This window comes from Pezoporus occidentalis, unplaced genomic scaffold, assembly GCF_034315485.1.
Source record: "Pezoporus occidentalis ecotype Australia unplaced genomic scaffold, CSIRO_AGI_Poc_V1 ctg227, whole genome shotgun sequence".
NCBI classification, from domain to species: Eukaryota; Metazoa; Chordata; class Aves; order Psittaciformes; family Psittacidae; genus Pezoporus; species Pezoporus occidentalis.
In genome coordinates this window covers 740,336-760,589 of record NW_026914148.1, presented here as the reverse complement: position 1 = coordinate 760,589, position 20,254 = coordinate 740,336, and the positions used below count along the sequence as shown (strand labels likewise).

Genomic DNA, 20,254 nt, shown 5'->3' with positions numbered 1-20,254 from the left:
GCGCACCGGCCGCCTCCGACAGGCTCCGGGTGTGCAAATTTACAGAAAATATTACATCAATTGGATCTCCCCCCCCCCCCCCCCGATCGTTATTAACGATGTATTAGAACGACGTGAGGATTGTATAGCTTTTAACCCCTGCGTGCGAAGGGTGGTTGTGTCTGATCGCAACCCTTAATAACAATAATCCAACCTAGTGCGTGGCATCTCATTGAAATCGTCTCTCACCAGAATGAACTGCAAATTATCCCCTGTTTACCACCTCCCTTCAGTGCTCATCTCAATGAACTGCAGATCGATCCCCACCACGGGTGTCTTCCAGCAGGGCTGATTTGCATTGAAGCACATTAGAAAGCCTCCCACCTCCATGGAACAGAATAAACGGGGGGGGGGGGGGGGGGGTGTAATCGGGGGAATAATCGCCAAGGTGTGGCGGGGAGGGAAAAATATCTGTCACTGTCATTTGGAACTTCGAGAGGGAGAACCAGAGATCAGTATTTACGCTGGTGAACTCTCACAACTTCTGCTAGAGACAGTGACGTTTAATTGATGTATTGCTATCAACAACAATAAAGACCGATTTTTCTCTAGCCCTGGCAATGCTGCTCTGCCCCCACCCTTTCCCCACCCCTCCTGGCCCCCAGCGAAGGAGAGGAAAACAAACAATAAATAATCAAGAGGTCCTGGATGAAATACCAGGCGCCGCTTTATGCACTAGCGAGGGAGAAAGAGAAACGAAAACAAAGAAAAAAGTCATAAAACTTAATTTCTCCAGATTAATTTCTTTTTCTTAAAACCGTTAGTTTTCTTCTTGTTGCTGCTGTTGTTGCTTTTTAATTACCAGACCACGGCCGCCTTTTCCAGCCACGAAGCAAAGGTACTGCACATCTGGGGAAATTTGTCTTGAGCTTAATCGACAAATGTATAATGAAATTGTAAACGCGAATAATTTTGGGAGAGCGGCTAGGGTAGAAGCCGTGGGAAGCTAACGGAGTGATTGATACAGTGCGAAATGCAGGCACAGACGTGTAAATATATCCGCGTGGGTACTCAGTGTGCATCTCCGCGTGGCTAGCTGTAAGTAACGTGTGCATTTCTCTGCGTTCAGGGTTGGGTTCGTCCCCACCGTCTCAGGGTGAGGCGGGTGACAGCCTGCGCTGAGTGTATCCATCTCTGCCGAAACAACTCTTTAAATATTCAGTGAAAAATGTCATGTGAAGTACCACCTATAGCAACATTATTATCTTCATTCTTCAACATCATCCCCGCTGATAGCTTCGTTTGTCTCGTTCTCAAAATCTACTGTACTGAGTGCGGCGGGGAGGGAGAAAAGGGGGAGGCTCGCCCTGTGCAGGAATGGTAAGGAACCTCAGTGGCCGCTTCGCACCGCTCACTAAATCCTGGAGGGGCACCTGGGAGGCTTTTTCGGTTCGTACGCGTTTGGTTGGCTGGGTTTTGTGGCTCTTTTTTTTTTTTTTCACCCTTCTCGCTAAACGTTTTACAGTCTCTTTCGTTTAATAATAAGAAGAAAACGCCGGTGAACCGGCTCCTGGAATGGGAAGATTTCGCTCTCTCCCACTTCTCCTCTCGCTCGCTCTCGAGTTTTACAGGCTCATTTGAAATTGAAATTAGTTGAATCTGATCAGCGTCTTGTTTTTACAGAGAGTTTGTTAATACGGAGAAAAGGAGTAGTTTCTAAGGAAGAGTAAATAATCCAGCGGGGGTAGTGGGAGGAGAGAGCCCTGGATGGGTCGGGGGGGGGGGGGGGGGGGGAAGAAATGGCCCGCGTTCAGCTATTTTTCACAGCGTAACTTTTGGTGCGCGGAGCAGTGCCAAGGGACGGAGTCTGAGGGGAAGAGCGCGGTGGTACGCGCCGTGTACCCGCGGCGTACGCATGCCGCTGGGTACGCGGGGTTTCAAAAGTAGCATTTGCCTGTAGCTTCTTTGCAACTATACTTTTATTTCGAGACCGTGAAATTAGTTTGCAAGAGGTTCCTGTTCCTGCTCTGGAAGCAACACCCGGGAGTTAAAGTTCGTGTGACACGGCGGGAGAGCGGAGCCCCCACGGTCCCGGGGCTGTACTCTGCTGTGACCACGCACAATCGCCAGCCCGAGAGTGCACGCCCGGCCGGCAGCCGGCCCGGTCTAGCTGCGCCCGCCGGACCTCCAGCCCTGAGCGCTCCTCAGAGTTGGCGAAGTTCCGCTGGGCCCGCGGTGGTTCCGGTGGCTCCGCTCCTCCCGCCGGCTCCTGCGCGGCCACCTGTGGCCCCTGCGCGGCCGGGGGCGCTCCGCTCCCGCGTCGTGGAGCAGAACGCAGGTCACGAACGGTCCCAATCCCAACCCCGCCGCCGCTCGCACCGGCCACCCCCTGTGCGGCGCGGGTTGATTGACGTTCTGCGCAGCCAATCGGCGCGTCGCGTCGGGCGGGGGGCGGTGCGGGCGGCCGGTCCTCCCGCCGCTCCCAGCAGTGCCCTAATTGTCCTGGGAATGTGTGAGGTAAAACCTGAACTCGTCCTGTTTTCAGCACCCCGCGGCCGTGATATATGGGGTTGGGGGGGGAGGGAGTTGAGGGGCGGCGGGCGAGAGCCGGGGGAGGGCGGAAATGGATCTTTATTCGGAAAAGCGGGGACGAAAAGAGAAGGAAAAAGAGAAAAAAAATCCACCCGAAACTTTGTGCAGCCGCAGGAACGGGACGTTCGGCGGCAGCCGGAGCGCGGCCGGGAGCTGGCCAGGGCTGTCGCCGGGCAGACACTTGCCGCCGGTGCGGGTGCGCGGTCCCGGTGCTCCCCGCAGTGCGTCCTCCCCCCTGCCGGTCACTGCTTGCCCTGCCCCGGGGCTATGGGGAAGAGGGGGCTTAAAAATATACATTTAAAAAAGGAAGGAAAAAGTGAATTGCAGCGCAAAACTACGGGAGGGAGGGCGGCGCGGCGAGCCCGTCGGGGCTGGAGGCAGGAGTGAGGGGACACAACACATTCCTATAGTAACCGGGATGGCGCGGAGCAGCCCCGGCGGGTTGCTAAGAGGGTTAAACTGTATCCAAACAGCTTTAGGGAAATCCAGCCCCTTCTCCCGCCACATGGATCGACTCATTGGGTGGGAGCGGCGGAGAGACAAGGGTCTCCAGCAAATCAGCGCCTAATTGATTAAGGCGAGCTGGTTTGAATAGAGCTGGCCATGTGCCAATCGCCTCTCAAAGAGCCCCTCTATGATTAATCGCAATGCATTATTGATAATCATAATTATAGCAGGACACATGCGCGGTGCGCGGAGGACTGGGGAGGCTGGGGGGGGGAGGCTCGATTTCCGTAATTTTGAGAAGATTTTTTTTTAGTAATTTTTTATTCTGCCCCAGCTGATGTTTGAGCCAGCATGTCGCGGAGGAAGCAGGCGAAGCCTCAGCATTTCCAATCCGACCCCGATCTGGCCTTGTTATCCCAGCGAAATGGTGAGTTCTTCTCCTCTCCCTCGCACACATTTTAACACAAACACACAAAATAGATCAACTTACCTTGCCGGGGAGAAGGGGCCGCGCCGGGCAGCGGAGCGGGACAGCTGGATCTCCCGGAGCGACGTGCCGGTGGGAGTCCTACTGCGCTTTTGCTCCGAGTTCTTGGCTTTTATTTTTTTTTTTTTTTTTAACTCGGCGTTGTGTTTCGCCTGTTTCTTAACGAAACTCCAAACTCTTTCCGTTTTTCGATGTTTTCCCTCCGCCCTCCCCCTGCGGGGCGGTCTGGCATCCTGAGCCCGCGGGAGATGGATCCGCGCCCCCAGCGCCTTCCTCCGCACCCCGCGGAGCCGGGGAACAAAGTGGAGCTGCCGAGGGGAGGCTGATCCCGGAGCCCCGCGGGACAGATGCCCTGTCTGGCCACACACGCTTCCCGTGACGGCCCCCCGAAAGGGGCGGAAAGCCCCCCCCGGCACCCACTTTCTTGCCCCCCCCTCCCTGCCGCACCACCCCCGCGGACCCCGGCGCTTCCGCACCCCCCGCTCTCCGGAGTCCCGCCGCGGAGCAGCCCCGGCCTCCGGCTGCACCGAAAGCTTCCTGGAGGCGGAAAAGTTGCTGCCGCCGGGCCGGGGCAAGGGGGAGATCGCCCCGTCCAGGAGCTGCCGCCGCGCCGGAGAGGGGCTCGGCGGCCCCCAGCTCAGAAGGTCCGGGCAGCGCGGGGCTTGTTTGCTTTCCCTAAGGTTGCTTTTTTTCTTTCCTTAGTTCCCCTCTCCCCTCCAAGTCGATGAGCGAGGAATAAGCGCTGGCTTTGTGTTCGCCAGGATTTGGAGAGGGAGCGTGTGAAAAACCTTTTTATTTTTTTATTATTATTATTATTATTTTTTTTCTTCTTCCTCCCCTCCTCCCTCTTCCCCCTTCCCCGCGAGAAGGGGATTTCGGCGGAGTCAGGCGGGCGGCGGGGGGACCGTGCCCCTGCCCCTACCTGCCCTGGGACGCGGGGTGACAAGTGGTCGGCTAGAGCCGCGGCCGGGCTGGCGGGGCGGAGTGGCCCCGGACAGCGTCCTGCCTTGCAGCGGCCATGAGGCAGGGGAGAGCCGGTGGGCGGCCGGCGCTGGGCGCCGAGGGCGGCGCGGGGCAGAAGTGCTTCAGGCGGGCAGGTAAGGGAGGGACGGGGCGTTGCAGTGTCCCCGCGGCCGCCCAGCCTCGCCGGTCGGAGTCACCTTGGTCTTCCCGCGGCAACTTCCCAGGAAGAGCTGGCGCCGGGCCCGTCGCTCCGGCGGTGCCGTGCGTTGTGTTGTGCCTTGTGCCCTCGGCTGCCCGGGATCGGCGCGATAAACGGCGTCTGAAAGTTTACGGGATGTTTGCCTGCGTCTGTAGGCATTTAGAGGGCTTCCAAGTTACCTGGAACGCCCGCTTCGTAAAGTGGCAAATATATAAGCCCTCGCTTCGCGTACCTCTGCCGAAACGCTGCTTAAAAAGTCATTTGGGACCCGGGAGGCGACTTCTGTTTTTTAGCAGAGTTTTGTGCAGTCTTCAGTGCGCTCGAGTTTCGCCTTTTGCTCAGCGTAATCCCTTCTCATCTCAGTAGACGTATTTATTTCTCGTCCGGTATTATTTGTACTTCCGCTCGAAGTTTGGAGCAGGAGTTGAGGGTAACGTTAGGGTTTATTGGTCTTTCATCGGTCTCCTATGAAAGAATTTGGAACGTCTTAGAGTGAGCAGAGAAAGGGAAGGCTAAGATGGAAATTATCTTGCTGGGAGAGAGGGATTTTCCACATCTTCACTTTGTAGGATTGCATGTTTTGACCTTCGCTTTTATTTTGTTTTGTTTTGTTTTTTTTTAGCAGATGGAGCACGTCAAAATACTTTTAAGTATCTTTTTTAAGAGTAGCTGTTTTCTTCTGATTTTGATCTGATTTTGCACATCATTTTCAAGTGAAAGACAGTGGGAGTGTGAGAAAGGAATGCTCACTGAGCAGCTTTCCTGCCTGTTGCTAAAGGGTGTTAGATTTGGATTATTTAAGTTAGTTGGATTTTGGCTGAAACGATAGCATGGAAGTGCAGCTTTTGTTTAGTTTGCACGGTTATCGTAAGTTAAATAAGTAAATAACGAAGTTTATTCTAAAAAAACACGACCGTTTTCCTAGAAAAAACAGGGTGCTTCACTATCAGATCTGTAGGAGCCTCCCCCCGCCCTTCTGTAGTAATGATTTTGGGTTATGGCTGGTTTACATGGTTAGACGATAAGTTTTGAGTCAGTTGCCCAGAGGGTGTGTTTTGTAATGGTGTTTCAGGATTCAAAACGCTATAATAGTGTTAGCAGAGTTACCCGCAGCCTTCCGGGGTCCTCAGCCCTGACAGCAGCTTCCCACTTGGGCAAGACAGGGTGGGCAAGCTGCGGTGAGGGCGAGTTTGCATTATATGCCTTGAAATTGCAAAACAAACCCCGAGATTCCAGGCGCTCCTTTCTTCCTCACTCATACTGTGGATTGAGGTTTGCCAATTCATGGGACGTCTGTGCAGGGCTCAGGCAAACGCAGCATCGCTGGTCCTTGGGGCACTGGCGGGAAGGTGCTGCTTCTGGGCAGCAGTTGGAGCGAATGGATAGAGTGGCCCCGTGGAAATTTCTTGCATCTGATTTGAATTCTGGTTTGTTAAAACTTTCTCATATAGTTTCATATCTAAAGATCAATAGGAAAAAAGTTCCTCAGACTGTAACAGCATGGTTTTTATTTATTAATATTTTTTAATGTTAGTGCTCTCTCTTTTATTGTTATTATTTGTTTTGTTTAAAGTTCAAAGCTCATGCAGTTCAGTTTTACCAGGAAGACTTTCCACTTAAAATGTATTTTCGGTGCAGTCAATGGACAAGTAAGTTTACCCTTGTGAAATCCTCTGCATGTGAACGTTTGATGAAGTTCGTATTGGATAAGCAGAACAGCTCTCAGATTAATAGCAGAAATTACTTGCAATGTAAATTATGTTCAACAAGTAACTAATTACTGGATAGGAAGTGGGCAAGAGATTGTGGGATTATTTCCTTTTGTTAATAACTTCAGCCACTTTTATGACATTTTAGAATATTTTTTTTTCTCCAGTTGATTGGAGTTAGATTCCCAGTTTTAAAAGAATATTCTTGGAGTATAATTTTCCAAGGTAAAAGTTACATGGGAGAGCTAAGCTATCCAGATTTTGAAGAAAATATTTGCTGCCCTTCCATAGAAAGGCTTGTCAGAAGCAGTGCCTTTTCATGTCAGTAATGGATTTTGGTAAAATCCTGCTGCAGCATTATGAACATCCACATAATTGTTACTGGGCCCATGAAATGAGAGAAATTATGATCGCTTTCTTTAGTCAGATCTGGAGGATGGGGTGCTTAAGAGAAATAAGTGCTTAGTTAGGCTGCTTTTAGTTTGTTACATAATTAGGCCTTTTGGTGCAATAACTGCAGTCTGCCAAGGCAGAATACAGACACTTGTGCTTTTTCCAAAGGTGAGCCCGAAGCAGAGAGGGGCCTTGTGAAATATCACTTATGTAGATGCAATTCAGGAATAATTACTGAAACCCATACGGTGAAAGTCACCGAAATCCGGTGTTAGCTCACACTGGTTTGTGTGTGTTTCCCCTACATAACCCACATCTTTGTCTTTCTGCAAAATATTTATGTTTTAGTTTGTACCTTATTTATCTTTCTGATGCTAAGTAGCATCTGGCTCCCTGAGGACGAGCCCTCCTGTATATTTAGCTGTGCCAGTGCTTATTGCATAACTGGCTTTTAACCATATTCATACTTTTAAGTGTGGAAACATGCATCTTTATTGAAGTGACCTGAGGTGCCTCTCAGAAAACACGATTATGTTTCTTGAAACTGTTTGTGAAAAACAAAAGGGACAACTCTGCTAAATGTCCATCAAAGAAGCTTTGATGTGTGTAGTTTTTGTACATGAAGGTGCATCGCACCTATGTGGTTCGCAACCTTGAAGAAAGTTGAAATGCACAAGCGAAATTGGTGCTTCATGCCTGTGTAGTTGGTGCTTGGGAAAAAAAAAATTAAGTGTTCAGCTGTTTTAACCTTTGCTAGCCTCCTTCCATCCAAAGGTGACAGGGTTCAGATCACAATATGTACTTCAATATCTTGCCAATGACCCCCGAATTGAGTCTTACTGGTTGCTTAGCAGGAAGTTAGTAGTTTATTTTAGCTTCACCTTATCAGCTTTGCTTCTTTTGCTAACCCTATTCCCCTGTCACCCCTCAGATGCCAGACCCCCGAAGAGGAGATTGACATGTAGTTCCCATAGCTCCGTTTTACCCTCCAAACAACAGGGATTTAGTTTCTTGTCCCTTTGCCAATGTTTATGTAGCCAAAGTTTAGATATAGCCTTAAGGAGCCTTTCTTTTACGTGTCACTGGAACAGTGAAACTGCACTGAACTTTTTGAAGAAACTGTTGCAACTGGAACCCCATCTAGTGTTCGTTTTGATTCATCCATAATGAAGACTTTTTTAAATTGTATTCATTAGGATGGAATTGTTCCTAGTATCAAGTTTGCTTGAGATTATTAGTTTTTTCCGGTATCAGATTAGAGAATCTTTGATAAAAGTTAACTTTAATGTATAGGAGAATTGCGTTGCCAGTAATGATATGGAAAAGTTTAGAAACCGACTTAAATATAAGCACAAATACCCGCCTACTTAAATATAAGCACAAATAGCCACCTCACCTTTTGAGCAATTTTCTTCTGAACAAATGGTTACTTAAAGCTTGTTATTTGTGAATTGGCTGTAGGAAGGAGGAATTAAAGGTGTGTATATGCAGTGGGGACAGATACACTTCAAAATGTTAGTGCACATTGGGGATGCAGAAAACATACATTTTGAACTGCCTGACCAGGTAAAGGGAGCTGCTGAATTGTTGGTAGAGATAGAAGTGCTTTATAATTGTAATATAAATTTTAGTGAGAAGTTTTGGAAACATTTATATAAATAATAAATGTATTTAAAACAAAATATTTAGGAGTTTTCAAACTGTAAGTCCTTGTTCAGTTGCTTCTCAGTGGAAGGCAGATGTTTATTTTTTTTCTTTTTTTACAAGTTTGTTAAACATTATGGTATGTTTTGGTTCCCATTCTAGAATATGCATCTCAAGTGGCTTCAAAATTCCCAGTTTGAAATGAGTAATAAGCTTCAGATGAATAATCTAGATTGAGCACAAAAAGTTCATTATCCTTAGGAAAGCAGTAAACTGAAAAATCTGACAGGGGACTTGCAATGCAAACTGTCCTTAATAGTTTGTGGACGTTTTTAAATTGTGGACTTTTTTTAAAAATAATTAGTGCTCTTTGAATTTTGCATATTCCCAATCCTTGCAGATTTATTTTTACCTTTAATTGTGTAAACACCATATTAAAGCAAGATGCAAGGCTTCTCCACTGTGATAGGCACAACAAAGAAACTTTATTAGTCAGGTCACCAATTACTATATTATTCAGAACAGATTATTCAAGGAAACATATTAAAGACTAGCAGATGTGGTCAGATACAATAGTGCTTAACTATGCACTGAAAACCGCACTGTGTTCTCTTCCTATGAAATGTAGAATAGCACTTTTCCAAACCTATATGACTTTTTTTTTAACCCTCCACTGCTGCTCAGTAGTGAATCTTTTCACTCCTCTGTAATAGATGTGGGCTACAGAACGCTTGGAACCCAACGCTAATTTAATAGAAGCCTTTTAAAAGTATTTTTGTTTTCCTAAAAAAGATTGTTTAAACCCCACTGAATAGAATTTTCATAGAAATGAAAAATCTTCTTGTGATTGAGGCACAGATGTTGCTGCGGTGCTTGTGGTGTATGTGGTGTCTGAATTTCCTGAAGACTCATGTATTTAACCTTTAGATTATAAAACACTCAAATTTGCATTAAGTAACAACATATATAAGTTTCTGATACAGAGAAGCGGTGAGAATAGGTATGTAGAATAACTCTCACTTATTTAAGGAAAAAAAAAGATACTGGGTTATTTTGTGAGTGAAAAAAAAACATCAAATACGCTTCAGTTTTAGGGCAGAAGTGCTAAATATTTGGAGCAATTCCATTGTAATGCGTACAATTGATGAAGTCAGTTTTCTGATTTTCCTTGCTAGTTATTTAGTTCTGAATCTGCCATTATTTGTCTAAGCAGAGCTGACCAAGCAAAACTGTGTTTTAAAGTGGCTTTATGTTTTGATAAATGTGATCTGGTTGAAAAGTATTTTCCACTGAATGCAGAGCTTAATAGAACATGCTGACATAATAGTTTTAATGCATTTTGTTGAAAATGTGTGAACAACCAGAATAGCTTTTGTTCCTTCATAATTGGCTGTAAAAGTAGATGGAAACATAACCATTACATATGGAAATGTGCGAAGAGAAAGAAATAACATTTCTGTTGAATATATTAGGAATTGCATTTCCTAGTTTAAAATAAGCATCTGAAATGGATGCATCTTTTGAAATTGGTTGTCAAAATAAAAAGCCTTAAGTGGAATGTTTGTCATATTATTTTTATCCTGAGTTAAACACACGATTGCTAAAGAAAAGCATGCAACTTTAATAAATTTCTTTTTAATATTTTTTTTTTCTGTTCAGTAAGCAGAAAAATACTTCTAAAAGCACTTAAAAATATTGGAATCCACCACTTATAGTATGATTAAACATTAATTTAGCAACTAATCATAATTGCTACTTTCCTTTAGTTTCTTCATTCTATTACATTGCTAGAGACATTTACAATATTTCTGGTGTACTTGTACTGAAGTCTGTACCCAAGCATATAACAACAATGGCTGGATTAAAATACTGTCAGAAACGAAAATGTAAAATGAAGTGCTAGCAATTTTCATGGCATGTCAACTTCTTTGTCTTGCTAAAGGGAAACATTTTTAGGTTCAACTCATTAAGACGAAATAGAGAAAATTAAAATGAAATGATTTACAGGAACTCTTACTTTAGCTTTCTCTGAGATTTAATTTGGCAGTCATGGAAACTACCTATTATCTGATTTAGTGTAGGGGAGAAACATGCAGGGAGGTAATCCTTGAATTAAACAGTTTTTTTCACAGCCTTCCAAGATGACCACACACCATTTGTACAACAGAAGTTGGTGTCCTCATGCTGAGCAAACAATAGGGAGCCATCCTGTCTTTGAATAGGATCAGCTAGTTTAGAGTCAGATTTTTTTAATGTTTAATTTACAAATGGATCCTAGTGATAAGAAATGTGCAACTAGTGGAAACAAACACCCAATGAAAGGATTTTATAATGAAAGGTTCAGTGCAATCTGTTAAACAGTTGAGAACAGTTAAGAACAAATAGTTTTTAAATGCATTCAGAGTAGGAAAATTGCATAGCATTATCAAACTTAAAACCAGGAGTTATTTCTTATTGTATGTGAAATTTCCTTTTAACTGCTCATCTTTCTTGATGTTTATTCAGAAATGTAAAACTTCTGCTGGCTTTATAGATAAGAGGCCAGATCCTGGTGTTTCTTACTCTGATGTAAATTCGCATTATTTCCAGTGATTGTTCAGATTTATACAAGAGTTTTTCAGCTCAGAATCCCACAGGGAGTGCTTTTGGTGGAGGACATGGTGGCAAATGAGACATTTGTTTAATTTTAGAAGCATTGCTTGAGGCATTAAAAGTGGTCTTTAAAGTGCTTTGGCACTTTACCGTTTTATGGTAAATGTTACCATTTTATAAGGGACTTTTCATTTTTCTGTTCAGTTTGTCTGTAACTGCAGCAGAATTAAGTTTGGTGGAAAACCAGTGTGTCTTAGCAGATTTATAGCTTACCCCTCGTGTAGTGACTTGAAAGAAATGGGGGGTTGTCAGTACGGAGCTTCGTAATACTTACTTTTTTTTTTTTCTTGTCAACAACTGATTGGGACCTCGAATGACTACAAATTAGTTTAGTGATGGGGCAACTGTCACAGATATCTTTGAATCAGTTGAAAATGAACAAGGTTGACAGGAATGTGAGAGTCTAATGAGTCCCTCAAATGGCTGTTTTGCACTCAGTGGACAACTAGACAATAAGCAGTATGAATTATTGGAAATCAATACTTTGCTATGGAATTTCATTATGCTCCAATGCCTTCAGTTCATAGTATTTTATATTTTGATGGATTATCTGAAGCAAATGATCATCTAAGACACAGGGATTGATAAAACTCCCCTGTACAATTTTAAATGTTGCTTTTGACTTGTTTTTTGTGAAGTAGAAATATTGATCTATTTTCATGTACAGTCTTTAGACTGGTAGAGATAAAACCAGTATTTTTAAATCAAATGTCCTGCAGAATTTTTTTTTGTATTACTGGTTGGTTCCTAATCCATCATCTTTTGATGTTTTAGGAGACACAGAAAAGGGTCAAGCAAATCGAACCACTAAGAACAAGGATGCCCATGTCTGTGGCAGGTGCTGTGCTGAGTTCTTTGAATTATCAGATCTCCTGCAACACAAGAAGAATTGTACTAAAAATCAATTAGTTTTAATTGTGAATGAAAATCCAGCTTCTCCTTCTGAAACCTTCCCTCCTAGTTCCCCTTCTGATAATCCTGATGAACAGATGAATGACACAGTTAATAACACAGATCAAGTAGACTGCAGTGACCTTTCAGAGCATAACAAACTTGACAGGGAAGAATCCATGGATGTGGAGGCTTCTAGCATTAACAATAGCGGTAGCAGTTCCAAGAGCGTCAACAATAGTATTACAAGCAGTAACAGCTCCACAATGGGTACCTCAGCTGTAACAACCTCTCTACCTCACATAGGGGATCTGACAACATTAGGCAACTTTTCAGTGATAAACAGTAATGTAATAATAGAAAACCTTCAGAGTACTAAAGTGGCGGTAGCACAGTTCTCACAGGAAGCGAGATGTAACGGTGCATCAAACAGTAAGCTTGCTGTACCTGCCCTGATGGAGCAGCTGTTGGCATTACAGCAGCAGCAGATCCATCAGTTGCAACTGATTGAACAAATTCGTCACCAAATATTATTGTTGGCTTCCCAAAACACAGACATGCCAACGTCTTCTAGCCCTTCTCAAGGTACTTTACGAACATCTGCCAATCCCTTGTCTACATTAAGTTCCCATTTATCCCAGCAGCTGGCTGCAGCAGCTGGATTAGCACAAAGCCTTGCTAGTCAATCTGCCAGCATCAGTGGTGTGAAACAGCTACCCCCTATACAGCTACCTCAGAGCAACCCTGGCAACACTCTAATTCCATCCAGTAGTGGCTGTTCTCCAAATATTAACATGTTGGCGGCAGCAGCAGTTACAACACTGTCCTCAGAAAAAGTGGCTTCAAGTATTGGTGGCTCACAGCTCAACAACCCACCAGTATCAGCATCATCCTCACCAGCTTTTGCAATAAGCAGTTTATTAAGTCCTGCATCTAATCCACTTCTACCTCAGCCCACACCCAGTAACTCTGTTTTCTCCAGTCCCCTGTCCAATATTGGAACACCTGCAGAGGATTTAAACTCCTTGACTGCCTTGGCACAGCAAAGAAAAAGCAAGCCACCAAATGTAACTGCTTTTGAAGCAAAAAGTAATTCAGATGAGGCATTCTTTAAGCATAAATGCAGGTTCTGTGCTAAAGTGTTTGGGAGTGACAGTGCCTTGCAGATTCATTTACGTTCTCACACAGGCGAGAGACCATTTAAATGCAACATATGTGGAAACAGGTTCTCCACAAAGGGAAACTTAAAGGTCCACTTTCAACGTCATAAAGAAAAATACCCTCATATTCAAATGAATCCGTACCCGGTGCCAGAGCATTTGGACAATATTCCTACAAGCACGGGTATTCCTTATGGGATGTCTATACCGCCAGAGAAACCTGTCACGAGCTGGCTGGACAGCAAGCCAGTCCTCTCCACCCTGACAACTTCTGTTGGCCTGCCACTCCCACCAACAATACCAAGCTTGACTCCATTCATCAAAACAGAGGAGCCTCAGCCGATTCCCATTAGCCATCCTTCCTCTAGCCCTCCCTGCTCTGTCAAGAGTGACTCGGGAACAACTGATCCTACATCAAAAATTTCCAATGGATTTTCTGATGAGGTAGAGGCTGGTGCTTTGCCTACATCAAATGGCAAAATAGAAGAAAACCCTCAAAACACAAGCACCATCACTAACATGACCAGCTCCGTGAGCTCTCCAGCAGCAGACTCGGGCTCCAGCAGTGTTGCTACTTTTACAAATCCACTGATGCCTCTAATGTCAGAGCAATTTAAGGCAAAGTTTCCATTTGGAGGACTGTTGGATTCAACGCCAGCATCTGAAACATCAAAATTGCAGCAGCTGGTAGAAAACATTGACAAAAAGGCAACTGATCCTAACGAGTGTATCATTTGCCACCGAGTTCTCAGTTGCCAGAGTGCACTGAAAATGCATTATCGCACACATACCGGTGAGAGGCCATTTAAGTGTAAAATTTGTGGTCGTGCTTTCACGACTAAAGGCAACTTAAAGACTCATTACAGTGTCCATCGTGCCATGCCCCCCCTGAGAGTACAACATTCGTGCCCAATCTGCCAGAAGAAATTCACCAATGCAGTTGTGCTACAGCAGCATATCCGGATGCACATGGGAGGGCAGATCCCAAACACCCCAGTGACAGAAAACTATCCTGAGTCAATGGAATCAGATACGGGATCTTTTGATGATAAGAATTTTGATGACATAGACAACTTCTCAGATGAGAACATGGAAGACTGTCCTGACAGCAGTGTGCCAGACACACCTAAATCTGCAGATGCATCACAAGACAGCTTGTCTTCTTCCCCTTTGCCCCTGGAAATGTCAAGCATTGCTGCTTTGGAAAATCAGATGAAGATGATCAATGCAGGACTTGCTGAACAACTTCAGGCAAGCTTAAAGTCAGTTGAAAATGGGTCAGTGGAAGGGGATGTTTTGACTAATGATTCGTCCTCTGTTGGGGGTGATATGGAAAGCCAAAGTGCTGGAAGCCCTGCTGTCTCAGAGTCTACCTCTTCCATGCAGGCCTTGTCCCCATCCAACAGCACTAATGATTACCACAAGTCACCAAGTATTGAAGAGAAACCAGTAAGAACCTTACCAAGTGAGTTTGCCAATGGTCTGTCTCCAACCCCTGTTAACAGTGGTGCTTTGGACTTGACATCCAGTAACACTGATAAAATTATTAAAGAAGAGTCTCTGAGTATGCTCTTCCCTTTCAGAGATAGAGGTAAATTTAAAAACACCGCATGTGACATTTGTGGCAAAACATTTGCTTGTCAGAGTGCCTTGGACATTCATTACAGAAGTCATACCAAAGAGAGACCATTTATTTGCACAGTTTGCAATCGTGGCTTTTCCACAAAGGGGAATTTGAAACAGCATATGTTGACACATCAAATGCGAGATCTACCATCACAACTTTTTGAGCCCAGTTCCAGTATCGGCCCTAATCAGAACTCTTCGATTATACCTGCCAATTCCCTGTCATCGCTCATAAAAACTGAGGTTAACGGCTTTGTGCACAGCTCTCCTCAGGATAGCAAAGAAGTACCCTCTGGTCTTGTTGCTTCGGGGCCACTATCCTCCTCTGCCACGTCCCCTGTCCTGCTCCCTGCTCTCACCAGAAGAACTCCCAAACAGCACTACTGCAACACGTGTGGGAAAACATTTTCTTCCTCCAGTGCACTGCAGATCCATGAAAGGACACACACTGGTGAGAAACCGTTTGCCTGCACTATATGTGGAAGAGCATTCACAACAAAAGGCAATCTGAAGGTACTTTTTCCTTTTGCTGTTCTTAGGTTTAATTTTCTCCTTTATGGGTTATTCTTCTTTACATCTGTTACTGTTGCAAGCAGTGGTACCTTTGGGTATTTGTGGTGTGAGAAATGGTGTGTTTAGTCAGCCCTGGTAGACCTAGATGGCTTCTTGTCTCCACGCAGGCTCAAAAGCACGGCTGGTTTTCATGCTTAATTTAAATTCATCTACCAGCAAAGACTGCCTATGTAAAGTGTGAAGCAGAACAGCCAAATGATGGTTAGGAGTATTAATTAACAGAGAAATGTGTCTGTAACTTACCTCTTTAAGAAGTGAAAGGCTCTTGAAAGTGCTGTTTTTGCATAACTATCATGGAAGATGATGAGTGTTTAAAAAAACTATTAACATAATTCTGGAACTAATGGGTATTACTTTAATTGATTATATAACTAACATTTTCTACTGATACGTGTTTGAAAAAGCAAATATACTTAAGTTTTAGAACACCAGTTGAGCACTTGACTGTGTACGTTTTTCTGTTGACAGAGTATTTCTCTAGAGGTTGCTGCCAGTAATGTGAGATGAATAATTACTTTCAGGCCATTCTGTCTATACACGAGGCTCTCTGATGAGCAATCACTAAAAGATACTTTCTGCCTGTCTGAAAAGGACGTTTATAGGGTAAAGGGTGTCAAATACAATACTTACCATTGCAATGAAAGTGGACATAGCAATTCTAGCCCTGAAAGCAGCTATCTGCAATTGACAGAATAACGTGAAGTCATTATAAACTAAATACATGTAATAAAAAAGAGTAACAAGCAGTGCAGTGTTCAGCAAGAAAATGGTATTGTGGGTAATAGTGATGGGCTAATCCAGAAAAAGTTTCATTTATTCTTCCACATGAGAAATGGAGCCCTGCATCCGCTACCTCTAATGCTGTTCATTATGCAACAAGACTGGACATATTCATGGACTGCAGCTTTCTCTGCGATCAAAATATGTTTGAAATCCCTGACAATCTCTATTTTTTTGTTTGTTTGTTTCTTTCTTTCTTTGCAGGTTCATATGGGCACTCACATGTGGAACAGTACTCCCGCAAGGCGAGGCAGACGACTTTCCGTAGATGGACCCATGACATTTCTAGGAGGCAATCCTGTGAAGTTCCCAGAAATGTTTCAGAAGGATTTGGCTGCACGGTCGGGGAATGGAGACCCCTCCAGCTTCTGGAACCAGTATGCAGCAGCACTCTCCAGCGGCTTGGCCATGAAGACCAATGAGATCTCTGTAATCCAGAATGGCGGCATTCCTCCAGCGCCAGGGGGCCTGGGGAATGGTGGCAACTCTCCCATCAGTGGCTTGACGGGAAGCCTGGAGAAGCTCCAGAATTCAGAACCCAACGCACCTCTAGCTGGTCTGGAGAAAATGGCAAGCAATGAAAATGGGACAAACTACCGTTTTACACGTTTTGTGGAAGACAACAAAGAAATTGTAACAAATTAAGAAAAAAATCCATAAATAACATTCCTGCAAATACTGCAACCTAGGGTTGCTTTTTTTTCAAGCTGCAGGCTGCAACATTACAAGACTTTCTTTTGTACCATGTTCTACTTCTAGAGTTCTAAGAGCTTATTTATTAGTGATATAACCTTGCTTTGCAAATAAATGCAAGCACTAACTTTGGTCTCCTGTATTTTGAACTAAATACTAATCGACTAGAGTGCTATAAACTTGCTGTAACATTTATGGCAGTTGCAAGTCTGTTCTGCTAGGTGATCTTATTCCAGCATTAACTTATTTTCTATATCCAGTTTAACATGAACTCTGGTATTGATGCAATGCCTCAGTGATGCATTAGATCTCTAATAAAAATCTGTATATAAATGTACACTTTGATCCTGCTGGAAACTTTATCAGCAAATACATCGTTTAACTTTTCCAAACAGAATTAAGAAAAGGACTGAGAGGATTTAGACTGAACAGTGTGGGTCCTTTACACAGCTCAGTTTTTGATTTTATTATAAAATTAAAACTGCTTTAATTTTTGTAGGTTTAACTTTTTCTGTTTTGAACTGTTATTTGTATTGTGCTTTTTACTTGAGTTGTCGTAAATGTTACTACATTTCTGTACAGTAATAAGCACGCAGATTATTAGAGAAGATACTGAAGTGGTGTTTTGGTAGTTGAAACTGAGACGTAACATTTGCCTTGTAGGTATATTCATTTTAGAAATTGTGCTGGACTTTCACAATGCTGCTAAGTATGGCATCTTGAACAACTTCTGTGAGCAACTGTAGATGCTCCTGTATATACAAGACATTACTTTCATTAAAATGTACATATGTTCCTTACAAGATCAAGCCCTACTCCTTGATCAAGGGAACAAGTATAGTGTTTGTTTATTTTGTATTAGGTATTATGGAGTGCATGGGGAATCTTGGACTGTTACATGCACTTTCTTGGAAAGTTGAAAGGAAAAGAGGTCCAGTTTAACATTTAATACTTACTAACAGCAGAGATACTGTAATTTTACTCGAGTAATCAAATACATTTTTGCAACAGATAAAATTTGCTGTCTCTGTGTTTTTAAAGTGTACCTGTACTTAGTAATCACTTTGTATTATTTAGCCTTTCCCTTGGTTAACATGAACTGTCCAGGTTGTATGTGTGTGTTTATATTTGTAAGTATAGGTATACATATATGTATTGCATATTAATTGCTAGTATATTTTTCATACCCCCTATTAGTGGGAAATTTATCCTTAACTATTCAACTCCTTCTCTTCATAAATTTGTAGATATTTTGGCATTTTAAATTTCTTTATTAAAAAAAAAAAAAAAAATGCTGCTAGCAAAGACCTTATTGAGCCTATGTAAGTTTCCTTTGAAGGAAATAGCTTATCACATTTAAGGCTTGATTTGGTTCAAATGCTTTATATTTGATATTAATTTTATTCTATGAGATTGTATGTCTGTGGCATGCTTATGCTGCTCTGTGTTAAGATGTCCACTTGCAAGCCTCCATATATTATATGGGGTTTATCACTGATTGTAAAAAAAAAAAACACAAAAAACGAAAAAAAACAAAACTAAAAACACAAAAAAAAACCAACAAAAAAAAACAAAAAAAAAAAAAAAAAAAAAAAAAAAAAAAAAAAAAAAAAAAAAAAAAAAAAAAAAAAAAAAAAAAAAAAAAAAAAAAAAAAGAAAAAGAAAGGAATTAAAAAAGAAGGAAAGGAAGAATTGCTTTGGCCTTGCACATGATTTGGCTTCCTTTATGCACCTGCAATGATGATTAACCTCATTAGGAGTTTGGGGAAATAACATTCAGCTCAGTGTTTTCACCCGGTAGAGTTTTATCTCCTCACATTATTTATGAAAAATACATCAGTTTGGCTGCCTTGAAATTATGCCTTCAAAAAAACAAACAACAAAAAACAAAACAGGAGTAACCGATTTTATGTTCACATGAACATACTTTACAATTCAAAATGAAGGTGTTTTGTGTTACAGTTTTTCTTCAATGTCAGTATGGGGGAGTTGCTTGCCTTTTTAAGAAAAAAGTAATTACTCTGCTCTTCCCCCGGTAGCTCGAGTTGTAAATTGGGCATCCTTAGAGGATTTAACACTGAAAACCTGGGATGAAAAATACTTTTCTTGAGGACTTTAACCTTTATATGATTTCAGATCCTTAGTAAAAGTATTAACGCTGTAGTCTGAATACCTCTTGGCCTTTATGTCTTTAGAACTTTTCCTGTTTGAATGTGATGATTCATCTGGTACATGGTATGCATTTTTGTTAACATGAAAGTTGTACACTAGAGCCAGCTGGCTTGTCAATGTGAATATTTAAGAATTTCAAATCACCTTTTGGTCTCAAAAAAAAAAAGGTAAATTAAACGGATTTTGATGATTTTATCAATGAAATAATAACTAATTCTCTTTTAAAACCGAGTTTAGGTTTGTGCAAGGAAGGGGAGGGTTTCCTTTAGGCGGCTTGAGTTTCATTACTGCTCTGGCTGTAGTCCTCGGTCCCGCTTCGCGTTGAAACGAAGCCTCTGTCTGGGTAGGGAGAACCTTTCAACCCCGCTGGGGACCGGGCCGAGGCGCGGCCCGGCCGGGGAGCCGCCCCTGGGACAGTCGGGCCCTGCACTCGCCATCCTCCCCGCCTGCTGGACGCTCGGTAATGTGCGCACGTGGCGTTTTGCAAGGGAAAAGAAGACAAGAAGTACAGTAAAAAGTTGCCCCTTTTCTCCCCGCCACCTCGGGACCTTCCTCCTCCGCTCCCCCCGCCAGCTGCCGGGTGCCCCGTTCCCTCAGACAGAGCCTGCGCTACTTCCCCGAAAGCGCACGGGTTGGGGTGAGAACATGGGGTGCGACTACAGTACCCTAAATGACTCTAGTACAGAGGAGGGACGCGGGCCGCCGGACCCTTTTCTGTCCTGGCCTTTCGGAAGCGATTCCGTGAGGCTGCGAGGGTAGCCTGTCCCGGGGACGAGGACTGCTGCGGGTCAGGCTCCTCGGGCCACCTTTCCCCCCAGCCGCCTGGCTGATCGCAGTGATTGAGCCCGGCTGGGTGGCTTTTCCACTGCTAAGCCAGTGCGCTGCCCTGCGCTGTCGCGTTGTTGCTGTTTCACTTTCTGCATCCTTTGCTACTGTCTGCGGACGCGGGGACTGGGGGTTGGAATCAGCCGGTCCCGTGTTACCATGCTCCCCCCTGCGCCGCACTGTGCGGCGGGTGCCTGAGCTCTCTTCCCCGTGATACGAGAGGCTTCTCGTTCCTTTTTTTCCCCGCTGCGGAAGTGGAGACGTCCCCCGTGGTCGCTAACGCCGTGCCCTGCCGGGTGCAGGGTCAGGCTTGGCTTTGGACTCCCCGCCCCGTCAGGCGGAGCGCCCGGCTGGCCGGCTGCGCGCTGTCGGAGACGGGGGGTGGGGGGGTGCTGATTTGCTCTGGAAAAGAGGAACGTTTAATTTCCAGTTACTTTGACACCAGGCCGTGGGGACCGGGAGAAGTCAC

The 20,254-nt window shown here is 44.0% G+C and overlaps 1 protein-coding gene across 7 annotated transcripts; it reads left to right on the top strand.

Annotated features, from left to right (window-relative positions):
- The first annotated feature begins 432 nt into the window (after positions 1–432).
- On the top strand, positions 433–19,155 carry SALL1 (spalt like transcription factor 1). 7 transcript variants are annotated; one of them, XM_062621091.1, is made up of 4 exons: positions 433–877; positions 3,353–3,445; positions 11,840–15,255; positions 16,300–19,155. In XM_062621091.1, exons 2-4 carry the CDS (start codon positions 3,370–3,372, stop codon positions 16,738–16,740), a joined length of 3,933 nt encoding a protein of 1,310 aa, XP_062477075.1. In that variant the 5' UTR covers positions 433–877; positions 3,353–3,369; the 3' UTR covers positions 16,741–19,155. The 7 variants fall into 7 exon arrangements, with proteins under 7 accessions (XP_062477075.1, XP_062477078.1, XP_062477077.1 ...); XM_062621093.1 differs by lacking the exon at positions 433–877 and adding an exon at positions 1,020–1,077; XM_062621092.1 differs by lacking the exon at positions 433–877 and adding an exon at positions 2,380–2,496.
- The last annotated feature ends 1,099 nt before the right edge of the window (positions 19,156–20,254 follow it).